The sequence below is a fragment of the Antechinus flavipes genome, chromosome 1 (assembly GCF_016432865.1).
Source record: "Antechinus flavipes isolate AdamAnt ecotype Samford, QLD, Australia chromosome 1, AdamAnt_v2, whole genome shotgun sequence".
Lineage (NCBI taxonomy): Eukaryota > Metazoa > Chordata > Mammalia > Dasyuromorphia > Dasyuridae > Antechinus > Antechinus flavipes.
Genome location: NC_067398.1, coordinates 495,186,785 through 495,206,846, shown reverse-complemented (window position 1 = coordinate 495,206,846; position 20,062 = coordinate 495,186,785). Strand labels below are relative to the sequence as shown.

Here is a 20,062-nt window from a genome sequence, read left to right as displayed (position 1 = left end):
GCCCCTCACTTTCCACATGCTTCTGAGAAGGGAAGGAATTTGCTCAGGCTCACACTGTGAGTGCTCTTTCTGGACTTGTTCCAGCACAGCGAACCTCTGTCCATCTCATAGCTAGTTACCCAGCTGTGTGATTCTAGTTTCAAAGTGGATTACCCTCTGACTTGCTCTCCTTATGAAGAGCCCATAATGTTCTTATCAAGCACAGCTCCTGGTTCTGAGTTTTATAATTAAGGGTAAGAAGCTATTCCAAATCCTGCTTTTGTGGGAAGGAAAAGCTGCTGACCATGGTGGACAGAACAGAACAATCCAACAAACATTTTTTATTCAGCATATATTGTCTGCAAAGGTTTCTCTGTGCTAGGCAACAGAAACAATAAAATATTAAAAGCAGTCCCTCCCTCAGAAAATTTACATTCTACTGAAAGATGCAATATTTACACAGGTAAGTACAAAATAACTTTAGGAAAGTGAGAACACTGACAGCTAGGAACAAAGGTGAGATGGCATCTGAGCTGAGCCTTGAAGGAAACTCAGGATTTTAAGATGCAGATGAAGGAGTCCAGTTCCACAGACGGGAGACAAGTCTGACAGTTATTTTATTATTGCTATTCAGTCATGTCTGGCTCTTCCTGACCCATGGACCATAGCACACCCGTACTGTCTATGGGGTTTTCTTGACAAAGATACTAAAATGGTTTTCCATTTCCTTCTCATTTTACAGATAGGGAAACTGAGGCAGAGTTAAATGACTTTCCCAGGAGATTACACAGTTAGCAAGTGTCTCAGGCCAGTTTGAACTCAATCCATTGGTTTTTACAGCAAAGACACTTTCTTTTTGAAATAACTGAAATTTACATAGATCTTCCTAACTTAAGGTCCAGCACTCTACTCACTGAGCCACCTAACGGTCTAATTGTAGGATTAGATTCTCTCAAAGCTAGAAGCTCTCTTCTCATTATGAGGATCTTAAGTGATCTTAAATGTTGAGAAGATTTCCAGCCTTTTAATTTCCCTTTTCCTAACTAAACTTGTTATGCTCGTGTCTAATCACTTTTTAGTAAGTCTCTTCCATACCTTGGTACTACAATTTGATTACACTAAAAGTTGCTAAATAATAAACAAAAAAACCAAGTGAGTAAACAAACAGTCACTCAATCTCCTCTCCCTGATTCAGTCTGGAAACATGTCTTCAAGAATGTTCACCAGGTTCCCTTCTCTGTTGCTCTTATAGGATCCTGGGCTTCTTTCAAAACTCAGTTCAAGTTGCCCATCCTATAGGAAGTTTTTCCTGATCCCACTTGTTGATACCCTTCCCATCCTCAACTAATTATGTATATGTGTGTTTGTTAACATGTTGTATCCCCTCAATAGAATGTCAGCTCATCAAGGGCAAGAACTGTTTCCATTCTGTCTTTTCCTCTCCAATGCCTTGCCCAATTTCCCCCTTTTTTAGTTTGAATTTATGATTTCATTAATCCAGACAAAGAAACCCCTTCACTGATGTGCGCTGCCTTATAACAAACCCCTAAGGAGCTGTATGAGAGGTTAAATGATTTGCCCAGAGTTACCAAGGGAGAATGTTTTGGAGGCAGAACTAGAAATCCATGTCATAACATTGTTTTTAGTGTAATCATGAAAAGTGTATTTAATAGTAATAATTTTAAAAATAATTTTATTTAATATTAATTAGATTAAATTGGATGGTTTCATGAATGATGAAGCTCTCAATGTAGATAAACTACAATAAAGAATACCATGACATCCAGAGGAATATGAATGAGAAAAAGGGAGGAAGCCAAGGATAGACTTCTCCTTTATCAAAATTTTGCCCCAGTCATCCTTATTCTGATGAAAAGATTTTTTCTGCTTCCTGCCTTTTTTTGAACACCTCATGTGCAGCCACCCAAAAATCAAACTTCTTTCAATTGATAAAAAGACTCTTGAATGCTAGCCTGGGGATCCAATCTTGGCTAGAATACAATAATGTTATTTCCATGGAAAAATGTCAACAACTGATTTATAAATTTGGGGAAAAAAAACAGAGGAAATTGAAAATTGTCTACATGGCAAAGTTGTGCTCACACACCTTTGTAGACACGGTTACCCTTCCTGCCTTTCATAGGAAATGAAGTGTTCATTAATGCTCATTTTCAATTATCTTGTCTGGAGCACATCTCTTGGAAGAAGGATGAGACCATGTCATGTCAAGTAAGGTCATGAAACTCTTCCTAAATTGAGGGACTATAGAGGAAAACACACACACACACACACACACACACACACACACACACACACACACACACACACATATATATACACATACACACACACACATATATATAAACACACACACACACATTATATATATATATATTTTCCCTATAGAGGAGAAGAGGGAGAACAGAAACTGGAGGGTTTGGGGGGGGATGGCCCAGAGGAGGCAGGGCACTGTGAGAGCTATCCAGATGAGTTATTTACACAGTCACTTATTAGGTTGGTAGTGGCTGGTTTAGCTATTATTTTATTTAACTATTATTTTTCATCTCTGACGATTAACATAATAGTACATCAGTAAACATTTATGAAGTCCTTGCTTTGTACTAGGTGCTGGAGGAAAGACAAAATAAACAGTCCCTTCCCTCAAAGAATTCACATTTAAGAAAAAGAGAGCAAGGGAGAGAAAGAGAAAAAATATATATATATACACACACACACAAATTTTTTTAAAAAATGGTGGCCCAAGATGGCTTACCACTAGAACAAGGGGTTCCTCGGAATTGTTAAGAACTTCCATGTGATACATCCGTCCTATTTGGTCCCCAGCCTTCAAGTTGGGTCTGTGCTGAACACTGATGACTCTGTGACTTGTTCTGTTCTTAGAGAGAGTCCCCCAGCGCCAGGGCTCCCGCCAGGCCTGCAGCAGGCCCAGACTACCCCACCTACTCCCCCGCTCCCGAAAAATCTCTCATCGCGGTGGAAAATTACACATTCACAAGTTGTGTTTCTTTTCTCACCCCAAGCTCATTCCCACACAGAGGCAAATTCCCGGCGTGACCTCATGGATGAATCACGCAGCTCTCAGGCTGTTTACGGCCTTTGGAGCAGAGATTCTGGTGGGAGCTTCATTAAGACAGTCCCCATTGTTCCCCGTTGCCCTTGGGTTAGGTATGGCTTTAAGACGAAATGCTGACTGGGAGAGAAGGATTGCGGCCTAAAAGGGGCTTTTATTCCCCTCACTTCCTAATAGAATAAATGTCAGCCTTGGGTTTTGGTCCATTTACTCGGAACTGCGGCTGGAGCAGTTAACAGGCCGTGCTCCCATGGAGCAAGCCAAGGCCAAGATGTCAGCCACCCCCCACCAGGGGAATAATTGCCCCTGACATTTCCTGAAGAGGCAATAAGTGGGGCTCGTTAGATGTGCAAAGTGAGAACTAGGAGGAGGTTACCTGTGAATAGAGGATCTCTTAATTAAAATTAGCCCCAAAGCCGGATTTCATTTTCTAATCCAGTTTCCTAGCTTTGGTTGCTGTGCAGTAAATCTGTATTTCCTTTGAAGGGTTCAGAAAATCTAGTCAATATTTAATTGGCTTTTAAATTATTCACAAGTCATAGTGTTTGGGCCATTGTCATTTAAAGAGCAGAGCCCCATATTGAGACCTTTGGGTTATTGGAGGCAATCTGCACCCGTCTGACCAAAGGGAAGTCCTCCATTTTAAGTTATTAAACAACAAATGTGATTTTTATTGTGGCTTTTTAAAAATTTTTAATCCCCGGTGTGTGGGGGGATAGAGAATAGGTGTCTGGAATCTTTGGGTAAGGATTTGCAGTCTCTGTTTTTGTCACTGTATCCTAGTCCTCGCCCTGGCACAGAGAAAGTGCTCGGTAAATGCTTGTTGCTGATCCGAGTCGGTGATCAGGCTTTCCAGCAGAACAGTTAGCTGGTGGTTTGTGGCTAGCGCTGGGCAGGGAGGGACACCAGAAATGCCCCATTTACATTTATGAACTCATGTAGGGGACAACATGGAGCAGCTGGGTGTTGCAGTAGAAGAAATCTTGTTCAGATGCTTAATAGCTGGGCAAATGGTTTAACCTCTCTATTTGCCTCATCTGTAAAATGGAGACATAGTGGAGAAGTAAATGGCAAACCATTCCAGGATTCTTGCCAAAGAAACAGTCCATGGGATCTCTTTATAGAATAAAAGAAAGTAAAGGGAGGGAAGAGCAGACTTTGCAATTGTTAATGTCAACTGAAATAGCCCATTTTGGAAAATGGGAGTATTTCAGCTGCCCGGTTCATTTAATTCAATTCTCATCCCTGCCCCACGCCCAAACAATCCACTTTCTTCCACATTTCCCTATTACTGTCGAAGGACCAGCAGGCTCACGATCTCCTTGTTATTCCTGCGGCCTGACTCGCTCCCCTGTATTTATTCTGTAGCCCCAAGGACCTCAGAGGATTCCCCAGCCTGCTAAATAAAAAAAAAAAATCCAAGGGGTTTTAACTTGAGTTACCCATCAAAGTAAGGCCTGCAGGGAACCATCAAAATGTGTTTTCCCCTGGTGGGGAGCTTGAATATTAACTATTCGCCAATTCACCTTCTCGGAAGTGTCTGCATAGAATAATGGAGTTTGCAATGTACACAGAATGAGAATGGTGTAGCATTTGCAGGGACATTTCATAGATCCTGAAAAAAAAAAAAAAAAGCCAATTCTAGAGAGATTGTCTAAGACTTCTAAATTAATCCCAGATACCGATCCCTGTTAACTTTGAGCGAAAATCTTCCTTTCCTCCCTTAATTAAATTTGACCTCACCAACACTGGGGAATTCAGACTGTTCTTCTGGCCTAGTGACTTGTTTTATTTTTATTCCCCATTTTGGTGAGCGATCAGAACAATGGCCTTCCAAAGAAAAGTGCAAAGATTTTTGTCACCACACCCCTGGGAGTTACATTTAAATCTGTTTCATTGGAGCTTTCCAAAAGTCCGTTTTAGCTAAGTGCGCGACACAAAGTTCACATTAGAAAGGGACCCAGGACGGACAGCCTGCAGGTTGAGGTCTCTGACTGGCTCTGTTACCCACTGCTTGCATGACCCTGGACAGATGGTTTATCTCCCAGTTATCTCTTCGGTAATATGAGAAGAGTACACAAACATTTATCAAAGCATTCCAGTATCACAGTGAAAGGTTACATTAATTCACACCTAGAGAAGTAAATAAAGTTTTTGTTTTACAAGGCGGGACAGATATGCTTGGGTGGTTTATTTGTGTTTCCCCCACACACCAAAAAAAAATCTTAGAGCTCCAAAAAAATTCCTTGTCCAGGCCTCCTAGTTAGCAGATACTTTGTCCTTCCACAAATGAAATTTTATTTTATTATCCATTTATGCTTTTATTTTTTTATCTCTGTATTTCCCAAGGCCTAGAATGGTGTCTAGCCAAGAATAGCAGTTAATAAGTCTTTAAGCTAAAAAAAAAAAAAAACAAACTTGTTTTTGATATGCTATTTATTATATTCAAATTGAGAGCCTACCTCCAAATATACTGTTTTCCCACTTTATTGATCATTTTTACATAGTGCTTCAAAGGCTTCTCCCCATAGCAGTCATGTGATGTAGCTAGTACAAATTGTAAGGCAACTAAGAGCACCAGATCTGGAGTTGGGAAGACTCCTGTTTTTGGTTAAAATCTGGCCTTAGGGACTTATTAGTTGTGAGACCCTGGGCAAGTCATTTAACCCTGTTTGCCTCAGTTTCCTCATCTGTAAAATGAGCTGGAGAAGGAAATGCAAAGCATTCCAGTGTCTGAGCCAAGAAAACACCTTGAGTGTTATACTCATTTTTTCAGAAGAATCCAGATCCCAGAGAGGTTAATTATTTTGCTTAGAGTCATTCAGCTAGCTAGGAATTCTTCGACCCAGTTTCCAACTCATTGGACGGAAGTTACTGTGGGAGTCTTCTGTGGCCAGCATATTTCTTGGAGAAAACCCTGGATTTAGGATCAGAAAGATGGTTCATATTCTCCCTTTATTAATTAATTTTGTGACTCTAAGAAAATCAAAACTTCTCTCAACCTCAATTTCTTCATCTTCTAAAATGGGGTTTGTAATACTGTCTTCTTCATGAGTTATTGTGAGAACCAAGAGAAAATATTATATAAAGTGCTTTGCAAATCTTTAAAGATAATACAAATGCTGACTATTGTTATAATTCTAAGAAAAAAATTAAATTCACCAGCTAAAAAATGCTAGTTAGATTTTTTTAGAACAACTTATGAATGGCCAACTCCGGCCCACCTGATTCTTTGTAGGTAAAGGGACTACCTCTAAAACTCCAAAACATATTACAGGTCATACCCAGAGAACTGGATGAGTTTTTGGGTCACAGAAATATGAAATTTTACAGTTTAGGATCTGATCAAATATTTGTTAGCTTATAGGGAAAATATTAATATTTCTAAAATGAACTTTTACTTCCAACACGTTTCATTTTTCCCTTTATTCTTTAAAATAAAATAGAACTAGGGGAAAATATGTTTCATGGCTTGTTATGGGTAAAGACTTGGCCCTGAGTGGGGAGCCTCTGTCCTTAAGCTAGATTGGTCCTTAGAAAGCAGGCGGGCCTTTCCAGCTTGTAGAAGCTATCAGCACTTGGGCTCAGCTGGCATAATGTGGAGAACTCTAGGTCATCACTAGGAAAGGCTTGTGGAGCCAAAGTCACCTACCCCAGGAATAGCAAAGGCCACATTTAAACCTAATCTTTCCAACTCTGCAGCAGATGCATTTCTTTGTTTTGCTTTAATTTCAAATTCATTTCTTTATTTGAAAATCTCTGAAAGGGAAGCCCAGCAGATTATAAGCACCATGAAGGTAGACTGTCCAGCACTTTGCATGGAATAATTAGTAAAAAAAAAAAAAACATATTTTAATGAATGGAACAAATTTAAACTTACTAAATTGTTGCTCCAGCACCTTGTGTGGAATAATCAATTTAAAAAATTCAATGAATGGAGCAAATTTAAATTAATTATATTGTTGCCCAAGCATTATGTTTCTGAGACAATATATTGTTATTTATTCCAATGTTAGAATAAATTTAAATTGAGTTTGATTTTCCAATTCATAGGTCAAAAACTGACCTATGTCAGTCAGTCTACTATCAGGAAATCTACTGAGGATTTGTGTAGGAATCAAGATTGACAAGAATTTTATGAAAAGGAAGAGAATGACTGCTAATTTGGGGGCAAATGGATGAAATATTCCCATTTCCCTGACAGTTATTACATCTTGGTGTCTAACCTGACACTTTCTTTTAGCAAACAGCATAACATGCAGATAGCATGATGGATTGGGCATCTTCTGGTTCAGAGCCAGCTTTTGACCATGTGACCACAGACAAATTAAACACTCAGATCCTCAGTCCTATAATGTTATTGTTAGACTCAAACGAGACACTGTACGTGAAAGTCATTGCAAGTTTTTTGTTGGTCTATGTCAGCTAGTATTCTGTGTTGTCACAGCTCTGTCCGTAGTTGTGTGGACTGTAGTTTTCTGTAGCTTTCAGTTTTTATCTTCCATAAAATGAAGAGGTTCAGTTAAATTCTTCATGGCCTCTTCCAGCTCTAAAAAAGAGTAATTTATTTTCCTGTGGAGATGTGTCCAGGGTTTTTAATGCAAAGGCACAAGAATAGCATCAGAGGATGCTTTTTTGGCAAGCTTATTTTCAAATGGATTTGGAAAAAAGGGACAAGAAGCATTCCCCTCATTCTCACCATGAAACATTTACAACTTTTAACAGTCTATTGAAAGCCAAGAGCTCCAAAGCAGCGTCTTTAATAACTTGCTGTGCCAATAAAGTTTTTAAAGTAGGAAGTTATAAACAGAGAACACTTAAAAACAAAGTACAGGCACTGAAACAGTTGTAGGAGGGATGCTCTCAGTTGTTCCATTTCTGATAGATCATGATGGGGAGTAGAGCTGTGATTTCACTGGCTTGTGGATTTCATGGTGAAGAAATCCCTCCATTAATGAAAATCAAGAACTTATAGTCTAAGAGAGGTGCCTTCAGTTCTGAGAGAACAAGTGTTTTTCCTGAGGTTATACAACTTGTATATGTATGTGAAAGGTGGGACTTGAATCCTAATCTTCCTGGCTCTGTCTACCATACTTTGTTATCTTTGTATTAATGATTCTGGTGGCAATAGCTGACAATTATATAGTACTTTAAAGTTTGCAAAGTACTTTGTTTTTAAATTTTTTTATTTATTTTATTAAATATCTCCCTAATTTTTTTTGCTTTCAACATTTACTTTTTATAAGATTTTGATGTCCAATTTTTTCCCTCCCTTCTTCCCCTCCCTTTTCCTCAAGATAGCAAGTAAATTGAGATAAGTTTTACATGTACAATTATATTAAATATATTTACACATTAGTCATATATTTAAAAAGGATCAGAATCAAAGGGGAAAACCACAAAAAAAAACAAAAAAAAGTGAAAATAGTATATTGTAATCTGCATTTAGATTCCATAGTTCTTTCTTTGGATGTGGATTGCATCATAGTTTTTTGGGATTGTCTTTTATCATTGTATTGCTAAGGAAAGCTAAGTTTATCAAAGTTGATCATAGCACAGTGTTGGCTGTTATAGTGTACAGTGTTCTCTTGGTCTGCTCACTTCACTCAGCATCAGTTCATGTAAGTTTCTCCAGTTTTTCTGAAATCTACCTGTTCATCATTTCTTATAGCACAATAGTATTCCATTACATCATATACCAGATGGGAATCTCTCAATTTTCAATTCTTTGCTACCCTAGTTCATGCACATTATCTCATTAAAGCTTCCCAACAAACCTTTGAGGTCCAAAGCAGAAATATATTCTCCATTTTACAAATGGAGCAACTGAGGCTCAGAAAAATTAAAAGACTAGTATTTGGTTTTAAATAACATGGTATTTGCACCAAGTTCCTTCACAGAGTTATAGTCAAAAAGATACTTTATAAAGCCTTATTAAAAGGCTAAAGCAGTTTGAGATTCAATTAGTGTCATGAGAATGGAAATATCTAAATAAAGAAAAATGGGAAGTTCCAGCTTTGGTAATTTGATATGAAATATGGAAGGACTTGATTCTTATAAGCAAACAAAACTGTTTTTTTCTCTACCTAATTTATATGTAGCAGGAAACACCAGTAGGGCATTTAAAAACAATTCAGAATTCATCTTTGATCAAGTGAGTTTTACTTCTTTGGGCACATGGGAGTTCTTGCATGATATTCTTTCTTTGTGTACGATTTCACTGAATTTTATATAAAAAAAACATTGAGGCGAATTTTTGGTTATTGCCAATTTCATTTATTTTGTGGGTGAGGAAGGGAGAAAGGAAAATGAGAACAGATCTCCAGTTTAGGTTATGTTAGTGATTATAAATCTATTTTGAGTTGTGAGGTGACCAGAAGGCTACATACAAGGCTGTTCCAGCGGAGACCACCAAGTTAGCTGGAAATTAAAGACAGATGAAAACAAATGAGTTGGAAAATGCCCGTACGCCTTTCTCTGAGTTGACATAAAATGCCCCAGATATGAAGCAACATTGATCTAGGCAAGTGACACATTTCACTTCTGCTTATTTGGTGTAATGGATAGAGAGCCTGTTTTAAAATCAAAAGACATGGGTTCAAGTCCTGTCTCTGACACACTCAGACCCACATAGGTAGGCAGAGTTTCTCATTGGGGCGTTCCTTGTACTAAAATCACAGGTTCATTTCTTATCTCCTACCCTCACCTCCATTTCTTATTCTCTTTTTCTCTCAATATGTCCTATGCTCTACAACCAAAATCATATATAAAGAAGCAAAAAATATGATTTCAAAGATGAGGAAAAGAATTAGGTTTGGGCGTTTTATTGTGTTGGGGATACGGAGAAAAGTTGAAGTACTTAGAAATCAAGTATTCAGAATTTTGTGTGGAACATACAAATATCTGTAGAAACAGCTTTGATATGATATATTTTATCAAAGATATGACTAGTTAAGAATCAGTTTCTTCATTTGCTTCATTAATTCCATTGATTTTCATCTATCATGGGTGTTTTTCCTTCTTTACCATTTTCTCAACTTCTTTTGTGGTGTTAATCTATGGCTGGATGCCTTCATCCATCCCCCTTTGGTATAACACTTAGGATGTCAAGGACAAGTGAGATGGGTCCCCAAGTCACTACATTTCACTCTCCCTGTCTTTGCATAATCATCACTTTCCCCTCATTCGATTCTGTGGCCTCCTGTTCTATGAACAAAACACTACATCTCTTGGTTCCAGGAATTTTCTGCCTAGAATTCTTCCTTCTTTAACTCCATTTAAGTCAAAAAGAAAATCTCATCTTTTATAGGAAGCTTTTCCCAGCCCTTTTTAATTCTAGTATCTTTCTTCTGCTAATTATTTCAATTTATCCTGTATATCGCTTATTTATATATCTATTTCTTTACTTGTCTCTCTCAGTAGACTGAAAGCTCCTTGAGGAAGAAACTGACTTCTGTTTCATTTTGTGCTTAACACTTAGCCCTGGTACCTAGTAGGCACTTCATAAATGTTTATTGGCTAACTAACTCTATTAAGAACAACGGTTCAGAAGAATTTTTTTTCCTGTTCTACTTTCCCCAAGAAGCAAAAATTCAATAGTAAGAAATATCTTTCCAAAAGGCAGAGTCAAGAAGCACCTTCCCTGGCCCTCGATGTAATAGTACACTAAAATTCAGGAGTAAAGCATGAAGACATTAAAAGGCAAAAAACACTTTAAAATTTCCTCCTGGATGGACTTGTAGGAAGCCATGGAGTTTTCCTGAACATTAGCTGGGCCAGGATCACACATGATCATTATGTGTCAAGACTTAAATCCAAGTCTTTAAGTTAGAAGGCCCAGGCTCTATCCACTAGCCACAGTTTCTTGGATCAAAATAATATAATGAAATTTTTTTTAATGCTATTTGTCAGTCATCTTGTTTTAATAAGGATGCCCCGAGAGGCCAGATCTGTATATTAACAGTTATAAATAGTAACTACCTTAAAGCAGTCAAGTTTATAGTATTCCCTAATTGCCAATGATTAGATTTATTATCTAGCAGTAGTCAGTTCCTTTTAACAGCATATGACATTAAGGAGATAAATCTCTATATAGTAAAAAATTAAAAAAAAAAAAAAGATTTTGAGCCTCAGCTAATAGACTATTTGTTTCACGCAGTATTTGATACAGAGAAATGCCAGTATTATATATTTGTAAGATTAGAGAAGCTGCTTGGCTCTTCCAACCAGGATCTCGGAGGACATTTCTGTGTTTTAGATGTGTTGCCCCAAGTCCATTAAACATCTATTAAACACTTTTTACATGCCAAAGTTAGAGATAAAGAAGTTTTTTTTTAACATCCAGCCTTCAACTTTGCAGGTTTAGAAATTCAGTTTTCTCAGTTAATAAGAGCTGATCAGATTCTGGGGAGCAGTTTAATTTATTGTTAATTTTCTTGTTATTATCCATTCATTTTCAGTCACATCATCCTCTTCATGATTCCATTTGGGATTTTCTTGGCAGAGAGACTGAAAGTGCTTTCCTGTTTCCTTTTTCAGCTTATTTTATAGATAAGGAAACTAAGGTAAACAGATTAAGTGACTTGCCCAGGGTCACACAGCAAGTAAGTGTCTGAGGCCAGATTTGAACTCAGTTCAGGCCTGGTGCTTTATCCACCAAGTCACCTAAGATTTGAACTCAGTTCAGGCCTGGTGCTTTATCCACCAAGTCACCTAAGATTTGAACTCAGTTCAGGCCTGGTGCTTTATCCACCAAGTCACCTAACACTCACCTATATAGGTCTTACCTTCAAGGTGGGCACTTTATGCATTTTTTTTTTCATTTGAGGATACATTCAGACAAGGTCCACAGTGCATAGCTGTGGAATGTCAAGGCCGAGATTCAACTTCAATTGGAAGGGCTTTTAGAGTGCTATTTTCTGACTTGCCCAAAAATGCAGGAAAAAGCAGGTAGAGCCATGATTGGAACCTGCATTCTGACTCTATTTTCTTACCTACATGACTTTGTTTTTATTAGTAACTTCTAAGTTAAAAAAAAAATTTTGAAACAAATTCTCAGATATATTCTCCATTCATCTAATTTTACATTGTACCACTCAGTTCCTGAAGATGCAAGAGAGAAATAGAGAATAACTGAGTTAGATTCCAGTGAACTAAAAGAGGATAAGAAGACAGACTTTGAAAGAAGGAGGAATGCATGTTTTTTTTTTTAATTCAGACATTAGCAAGCACCAATTAAAATGAGTGCTTCCCATGTACAAAGTAGAACAGAATAAGAGGATTGTACAAGAAATTTTAAGTCTCAATTTTGTATAACTTGTTTTTTCTTTTTTTATTTATATAATAACTTTTTTCAAGTGTTTTATTTTTCCAATTACATTTAAAGATCGTTTTCAACATTCATTTTTTACAAGATTTTAAGTTTCAAATTTTTTCTATTTCCCTGCCATCCTCTCTCCCTAATATGGCAGATAATCTGATAAAGATTTTACATGTGCAATCATGGAAACATAATAAATTCAACTTTTAATGTTATCCTGATTATCTGTGATTCTTTCTTCCCTTTAAAAAAAAACCTGCTTCAGTGACCCCCTTTTCTTTCTCTTCTTTTTCTTTCAGTAACTCCATTCCTAGCTCCCTTCTCCTCTCTCCAACTGTTCTTCTCTTTAGAAAAGAAAAAGAAAGCCAAAAAATATGCATAATCAAACAAAATAAATTCCTTCATTGGTCATCTTTAGATACGTATTTCTGCTTCTATAATTCCAGTCCTCTTGGATCTTTATTGTATTTATTTTGTTAAGTATTTCCCAATTATCTTTTAACCTGATCAATTTGGGCATCAAATTGGGTCAAATGTTTGACACTTTTGTCTTATAATCTCACAACTCATTAGCCTAGTCCACTCATTTTATAGATTAGGAAACTGAAACCCCAAAGTAGTTACATAATTTAACCAAGATTATATAAATAGTGACAGGCAGAATTTTAACTCAAATCCTTGGACTCCAAAGCCAGTCATCTTTGCAGTGTACTTTTTTCTGATCTTTCCTCCTCTTCTCTCCTCCCTTTGCCTCTCTATTTCTTTTTCTCTTTGTCTCTCTCCTTCCTCTTTCTTTCCCTCTCTCTTTCTCATTCTCTTTTCCGCCTCTCTCTTTCTCCCTTTTCCTCTCTTCCCTAACTCTTCGCTTCTTCCCCATCAGTCTTTCTCCTTCCCTCTCCTCCTTAACTTATCCTCTTTGTGTGTCTCTCTTCTCTTTTTTCTCTTCTCTCCTTCTCTTTTCAGTCTTTCTCCTTTCCTCTCCTCCTTAACTTTTTCTCTCTCTGTCTCTCTTTTCTCTCTTCTTCTTACTCTCTTTTTAGTCTTTCTCCTTTCCCTTCCTTAACTTCTCTGTTTCTCTTTTCTCTCTTTTCCTTTTTTCTTTTGTTCTCTCTTTTTCTCTCCCTCATTTTTCAGTCCTCTTTTCCTCTCCTCCTTAACTTTTCTTCCATCCGTCCTCTTCTCTCTTTTTTCTTCTCTATTTTCTCACCCTCCTTTTATTTTTTCTTTCCTTTCTCTTCTTCTCTCCCTCTTTTCCTTTTTTCTTTTTTCTCTTTTCTCTCTTTCTTTTCCTTTCTTTTCTTTTCTCTCTTTTTCTCTCCCTCTCTTTTCAGTCTACTTTCCTCTCCTTAACTTCTCTCTCTCTTTTCTTCTCTCTTTTCTCATCCTCGTTTCCTTTTTTCTCTTTTCTCTCTCTTTTCTTCTCTCCCTCTTTTCAATCTTTCTCTTTTCCTCTCTTCCTTAACTTCTCTGTTTCTCTTTCTTCTTCTCTCTTTTATCTCCCTCTTTTCCTTTTTTTCCCTTTCTCTTTCTTTTCTTTCCCTCCCTTTTCAGTCCTCTTTTCCTCTCCTCCTTAACTTCTCCTCTGTCTGTCCTCTTCTCTCTTTTCCTCTCCCCCTTTTTCTTTTTTCTCTTTTCTCTTTCTTCTCTTTTCTCTCCCTTTTTTCCTTTCTTTTCTTTTCTCTCTTTTTCTCTCCCTCTCTTCTCAGTCTATCTCTTTTCCTCTCCTTAACTTCTCCTCTGTCTCTTTTTTCTTCTCTATTTTCTCACCCTCCTTTTATTTTTTCTTTTCCCTTTCTCTTCTTCTCTCCCTCTCTTTTCAGTCTTTTTCTTTTCCTTCTCTTCCTTTATCTCCTCTCTCCCCACGACCATCTGAGCCTGGTATTCTGTTTGCTACAAACATGGTACATGATCTTATATCATAGAAGTCTCCCTGTTGTACTTCTCAGTGCCAACTTGCATTATTTTCCAATAACAAATATTTTTGAGGTAGTGGGGGGGGTTTTTGATGTAGAGGCTCCAGGGAGCTCTTGAGCTGATCATTTAAATAAACCTTTATGAAAGGAGCCATAGAAAACAACTGGGAGTGACAAACAGAAATGAAATTGGCTTGTACAGCATCTGAACAAAATAGTCATCATGTCTATATTAAGGCAATATAGGTCTAGTAAGAGGTTTCAGGACAGGATTTTTTTCCTCCCAGATAACAGCAATAAAAAGAATGGTAAGTGGTTCATCTATAAAATGAGAAAGATTGAACAAAATGACTTCCAAAGTTCCTTCCAGTCCTTTATCTATAATCCAGCGTCTGGTGCTTAAAAAGGGTAGGTTGACTGGGTCCCAAAGAGATCCTTTTCCAGTGGTGAATTTTTTTTTATTCTTTATTATGTAATTAGTTTGTTACTAGAGATCAGTCAGTAAGCATCTATTGAGCACCTACTGTGTGTCCCCATGCTAAGCTCTAGAGATACATAAAAAAGCCAAGAACCATCTAAGGAGACTTGCTGAAGTGACATTCTCAGTAAGACTTCCTTCATCTTGTAGACTTTTTGGTCCAGATGGTTTTCATTTATTTTGGAATGGCTAAAATGTAGATGTGCAGAATCCATTTGTGGGCAGCTTGGTGGTACAGTGGACAGAGTGCTGGCTCAGGAGGCAGGAAGCTTGATCTCCATGAGTTCAAATGCAGCCTCAGACACTTACTAGCTCCATGACTCTGGGCAAATCATATAACCCTGTTTGCCTCAGTTGCCTCATTTAGAAAATGAGCTGGAAAAGGAAATGGCAAACCAGTATCTGTGCCAAGGAAAACCCAAAAGGGATCGCAAAGAGTCAGACATAACTGAAACAACTAAACAAGAACAAGGTGAACCCTGAAAGCCTTGGATTGCAAGAGGGAGAAAATAAGGAGGTCCTGTTTTCCAGGACGCCTTGCGTTGCTTTTTGGTGTCGTGTAACAAGCAGCGCGGCGGCTCCATTGGGGTGGACAAAAGTATTTTCTTTGACTTGTCCCCCTCAGGGATCTGAAACTGGATGGAGGACGACAGTCTGCTGGAGCTGTGAGCTTGAAGGAGATCATTGGCCTTGAAGGCGTAGAGCTGGGAGCAGATGGCAAGGTGAGAAAGCTCGGCTTTCAATGGGGAGCTTCCCATGGGCCTGTCCTAAAGCTGATGGAGCTAGCAAGGGCCGGACCTGTCAGGACAGGGCATGGGATGCTTAGTAACAAATGGGCCTTGGAGGGACCGATTCCTGAGTCCCCCTCCTCGGCTCTCCCGGCCCCACCAGCAATTTTGCAGCACACTAATAATTCCACAGCAGTACGGTTTGAGTTCCCAGAGTAAATTATCTCTCTTCCCCTGCTGTTTCTAACCCAGTGTTCGACACAGCCCAAGAGCACTCCTCCCCCTTAACACGCTGCACTTGAGAATGTAGTGATTAGTGGTATGAAGACATTCATTAGGAGGTAATGCAAGCGAGCGGCATCCCAGCTGCCTTCTCAGTGTCAGCTCAGGAAATGTGATACTCGGCCTGTTCTCTGGCATCCCAAACCGCGTCCCCGGGGGGCTCGGCAGGACCTCTGACTGGCTCCACACAGCAACAAGCGCCGTGTAGAAGGGCGGCCGAATTCTTCCATCACCGCCGAATCAGCGTGCCATTTGGGCCTGCCAGATGGAGAGCTAGAAGGGGGAAGAGAGACTTGGGAACATATTTAATTCTCCCGGGCTGCATCCCATCCAGTAGCTATAAATTCTTCCCAAAACCATCTTCTGAGGGTGATACAGGTGTTTCTTCAGTGATGAACATTTTATCTTGGAAGGGGAGTTTCCAGGTGTGACCTTTACAAGGAATAGGAGATCTGGGAAATGAACTCCTCAGATAGCCAGTCAAAAAAGTTCTTGGGATCCCAACTCATTTAGTACCAAATTCGTATTACAGTTATTATTTATTGTTTTATTATTTATTTATTATTATTATATTTATTATTTTCCCTGCCTACTTCCTTTAAAAAGAAACACACTTGATTTACTAAAACTGAATTTATGTGTTTGAAAGGACAAGATAAGATGATATTAAATAACATATAAAAGGCATCATGGCATGGTTGATAGAATGCTTGATGATTTATGGAGTGAGTTAAATTCAAATTCTATCCCTGAGACTTATTAGCAGTCTGGGCAAATCACTCAATTTCTTGGCACTTAAATAAGTCATAGATGGGCTGAGATCTCTGTGAATGGAAGGAGTCCACATTGGGAGTCCCCTGTGCTGAAAAAAATCTCAACTCCTTTGAGTATTGGAATTATATATTAAGCAGCATGTGGCAGACACCCCGTCACGTGATTTATTTAGCTTTAAAAAAATATCCCACCGTCTCCATGGGATTACTGTCTCATGCTTGCCTGGTCTGTCTTCATCTTTTTTAGACTGTTTCTTACACCCAGTTTCTATTACCCACCAATGCCTTCGGAGCTCGGAGAAACACCATAGACTCCACTTCTTCCTTCTCCTCCCAGTTTCGTAACGCCAGCCATCGTAGTCTTTCCATAGGAAGGGCAAGCAGCAGTACCCAAGGGAGCATCGACACAGGTAACTTTGGAGCTCTGGCTCTTGCCCTCGGCTGGTAACTGTCAGCCCTTTTTTCAGTGTGACTTCCCCTCAGGTCACTAGAACAGAATATAGTACAAACAAGGTCAAGTGTGAACGGCTCCTCCTTTGGGCTGTCCCCACTGTGGGAACTGGATTGACTTCCTGAAGGAAATCTTGATTACTTTTAGCTTGGTCAGTATGAGCCATTGTGGGGAGATTGATTTATGAGGATCGAGCTCATTGAAAAGACATATGACTTCCATTCCTGCCCATGGAAGAATTTTTTAAATAAACTTTTTTTTATATTTTAAAATTTATTTATATTTACATTTTTTAATTTATTTCCTTACATCCAGATATGAAGCATAGTTCTGTGTGGGATATTTCATGGGCAGGTTTATGACACCTGGAAGAATTTACATACAACTTGCATGAATTAAGAGCAATTTAAATTTCCTATCTCAGAAATATTACAATAGGATGTCTTAAATGGAAAATTATTATTTTGGTATTAATAAGAAGCATGTGGATAGGACCACCTTCTGTGGACCAATAGTCTATAGGAATTACAGGGAATTGTGAATTCTCAGATTGGATAACAGCTTTATTATTTTAAAATTCAGGTGCAGAAAGTGAACTTTGTTTACTTGGCAGGGTCATGACACCTGGGAGAATTTACATACAACTTGCATGAATTAAGAGGAATTTAAATTTCCTATCTTAGAAATATGACAATAGGATGTCTTAAATGGAGAACCGGTGATCCAATCCCAGAGGGCATGAGCTTTACTGTCATGCATAGGTCTATTAGAATATGAAGCTGGGGATCCAATAGGGAACTAACTGAAGTGAACCAACAGTAGGTCAGGTTTCACTCTGAACTTCCAGGTAGCTTTCTGTTAGAGACTTTCAGGGCCATTAATGACTCCTCTGTGTACATGTCTGTGTGTGTGTGACCCCTAGGTAGTGACCTGGGAGATTTCATTGATTATGACCCAAATCTTTTGGACGATCCTCAGTGGCCCTGTGGCAAGCACAAGCGAGTTTTAATCTTTCCTTCATACATGGTGAGTAAATCTGCTGGAGTGCCAAATTAAGCCATTTCTGTGACTCTGCAAGCCTCCACACTATTAACCTTACCAAAACTTATTGTGGAAAATGGGAAGAAGGGGCAGCTGTGGGACCAGCATCTGCTTTCCTGGACCCTCCTCCACCTGTGCCCCAGGGAAATCTATTGAGATTAGTGCCTCCATAACATACAGCTTTCTGACAAGTTAAGAAAACAGCACTGAAAAAAATTTTAAAAATAAAAAAGAAAGCAGCATTGGCTGCAGGTTTGCTCAGTACTCCTCCAGGACTAACCCACCCCAGCTCTGCCTTGGGGAATAAAGGAACTTACACCTGAGTTAGCTCCCAAACATGGTAGCCAATCTAACATTCCTTGCAAGAACTCAGAGCCCAAGGCCAAAAGCTAGAATATGGATGGGTGAGTTGATCCCCAGCCAGTGTTCCCTCTTGGAGCAGTTTTGTTACCACATGGGGATGTCCTGGGGATGTCCACATGACCACAAACCAATCAGATGAGACCAAAATATTTGCTTAGTTAGCTCGGCTACCAGATTGATCCCAACTATTTAAATCCACCACATCTAATCCTATTTCAGTGAGGGAGTACCAGGTTTCCACCACACACGCCCTTCCTTTTATAGGCTTGTAGTTTCATCAGTGTAAGAAGTTCCTCATATGGAGATATCTTTGGGCAGCTAGATGGGATAGAGTGCCAGGCCTGGAGTCAGGAAGACCTGAGGTCAAACGCAGTCTCTGACAGTAGCTGTGCGGCCCTGAGCAAGTCACTTAACTTTGAAGGAAAATGGTAAACTGCTCTAGTGTCTTTGCCAAGAAAATCCCATATAGGGTCAGACATGACTAAACAACAACAATAAAGGAAGTTTCTCATGTGGAGATAACTTTACCAATAGGTAACTTAGTCAGTAAGTGATCTGAGGCAAGAAATTTTTATGTGACCTGGGTATAATAAATATATAAAGTAGGTATAAAAATCAAACATTTACTGATAATAAAGCGTAAAGAAATTTATTTTAAAATAATCCTTTGGTATATTTATAATTTTATCAATTATCAAAGATGAAAGCAAATTTGCAAATTAATGAGGTAGATGTGCTTGTTCATTTTTACATTAAGAATTCAGTCTTGACGTAATATTTGATACTGCAGGATGTAGAGCATCTAACATTTTTCAGAGTTAATTGACATTTTGATATTTCTCATATTCAATTATACAACCTTACATGAGATCACGACCCACAGTTTAAGAAACTTTGATATATAGATAATTGACTTATATGTGTCACAGGTAGAACTTGAACTCAACTCTCAGATACCAAGCAGCCTCTTTAATCAAATGTTTATTTCCAGCTGTCTTTATTCTTCTATATGGGAAGTCAAAAAGCTCTCTTCTCTCCTGATTGCCACAGTTTGGATGAATTTTAAACTGAAGCCCCAAAAAGTAATCCTGTAATTTTCTGAAGAAATGTGGCTCCCCCACATTTGGACTTTTGTTTAAAATGTTTTACTTGGATTCGTGCAAATGGCATCTACCCCAGACATCCTGTGAAAGAGCAAAGGGGAGATTTTTGAATTGACAGAATCACTGGGGCTGTACTTTGGGCCCCCAAAGTCCCAGGAGGCTGACCCTGGAAATGACGAGTCCAGACACCCAAGATCCAGTTCTTTCAGGAAGGGTGTGCAGCATTAATTACCACATTTCTCCAGTGCCCTGGGGGAGGGGACTGAGTGCGAGCAGAGAGTCTGTCCTGGACATTCTGTACTTTGTGCACAGCTCTGGTTTATAATTAAAGTTTCATTAACAAGTCAGCATACATCATTAGAGCCTGCCAGCTGCAAATCCTTAGACTTTTTTTTTTCTTCCTCTTTATGGGTGTGGAGAGCAATTAAGAGGAGAAAGTGAGCAAGAGAGGTGAGATAATGCAAACAGACTTAAAATTCATTCATTCACAAAGATTTCTAGGTCCTTTACATTTCTGGGCAGAAATCCCAGTTGTGTTGTT

General features: G+C 38.6%; 1 protein-coding gene and 1 long non-coding RNA gene across 2 annotated transcripts in view; one reads left to right on the top strand and one right to left on the bottom strand.

Moving 5' to 3' along the window:
• CABLES1 (Cdk5 and Abl enzyme substrate 1) overlaps nucleotides 1–20,062 on the top strand; it is a 150,446-nt gene that overhangs the window by 109,790 nt on the left and 20,594 nt on the right. The window contains exons 5-7 of the mRNA XM_051970341.1: nucleotides 15,406–15,502; nucleotides 16,811–16,973; nucleotides 17,937–18,040. Coding sequence (XP_051826301.1) covers nucleotides 15,406–15,502; nucleotides 16,811–16,973; nucleotides 17,937–18,040 — 364 coding nt within the window. The remainder of the gene's footprint in view (nucleotides 1–15,405; nucleotides 15,503–16,810; nucleotides 16,974–17,936; nucleotides 18,041–20,062) is intronic.
• Nucleotides 9,324–16,931, bottom strand: LOC127543955 (uncharacterized). Its single transcript, XR_007949346.1, has 2 exons — nucleotides 16,843–16,931; nucleotides 9,324–9,490 (listed from the first exon to the last, which is right to left on the bottom strand). It is a non-coding gene; the product is annotated as an uncharacterized LOC127543955 (long non-coding RNA).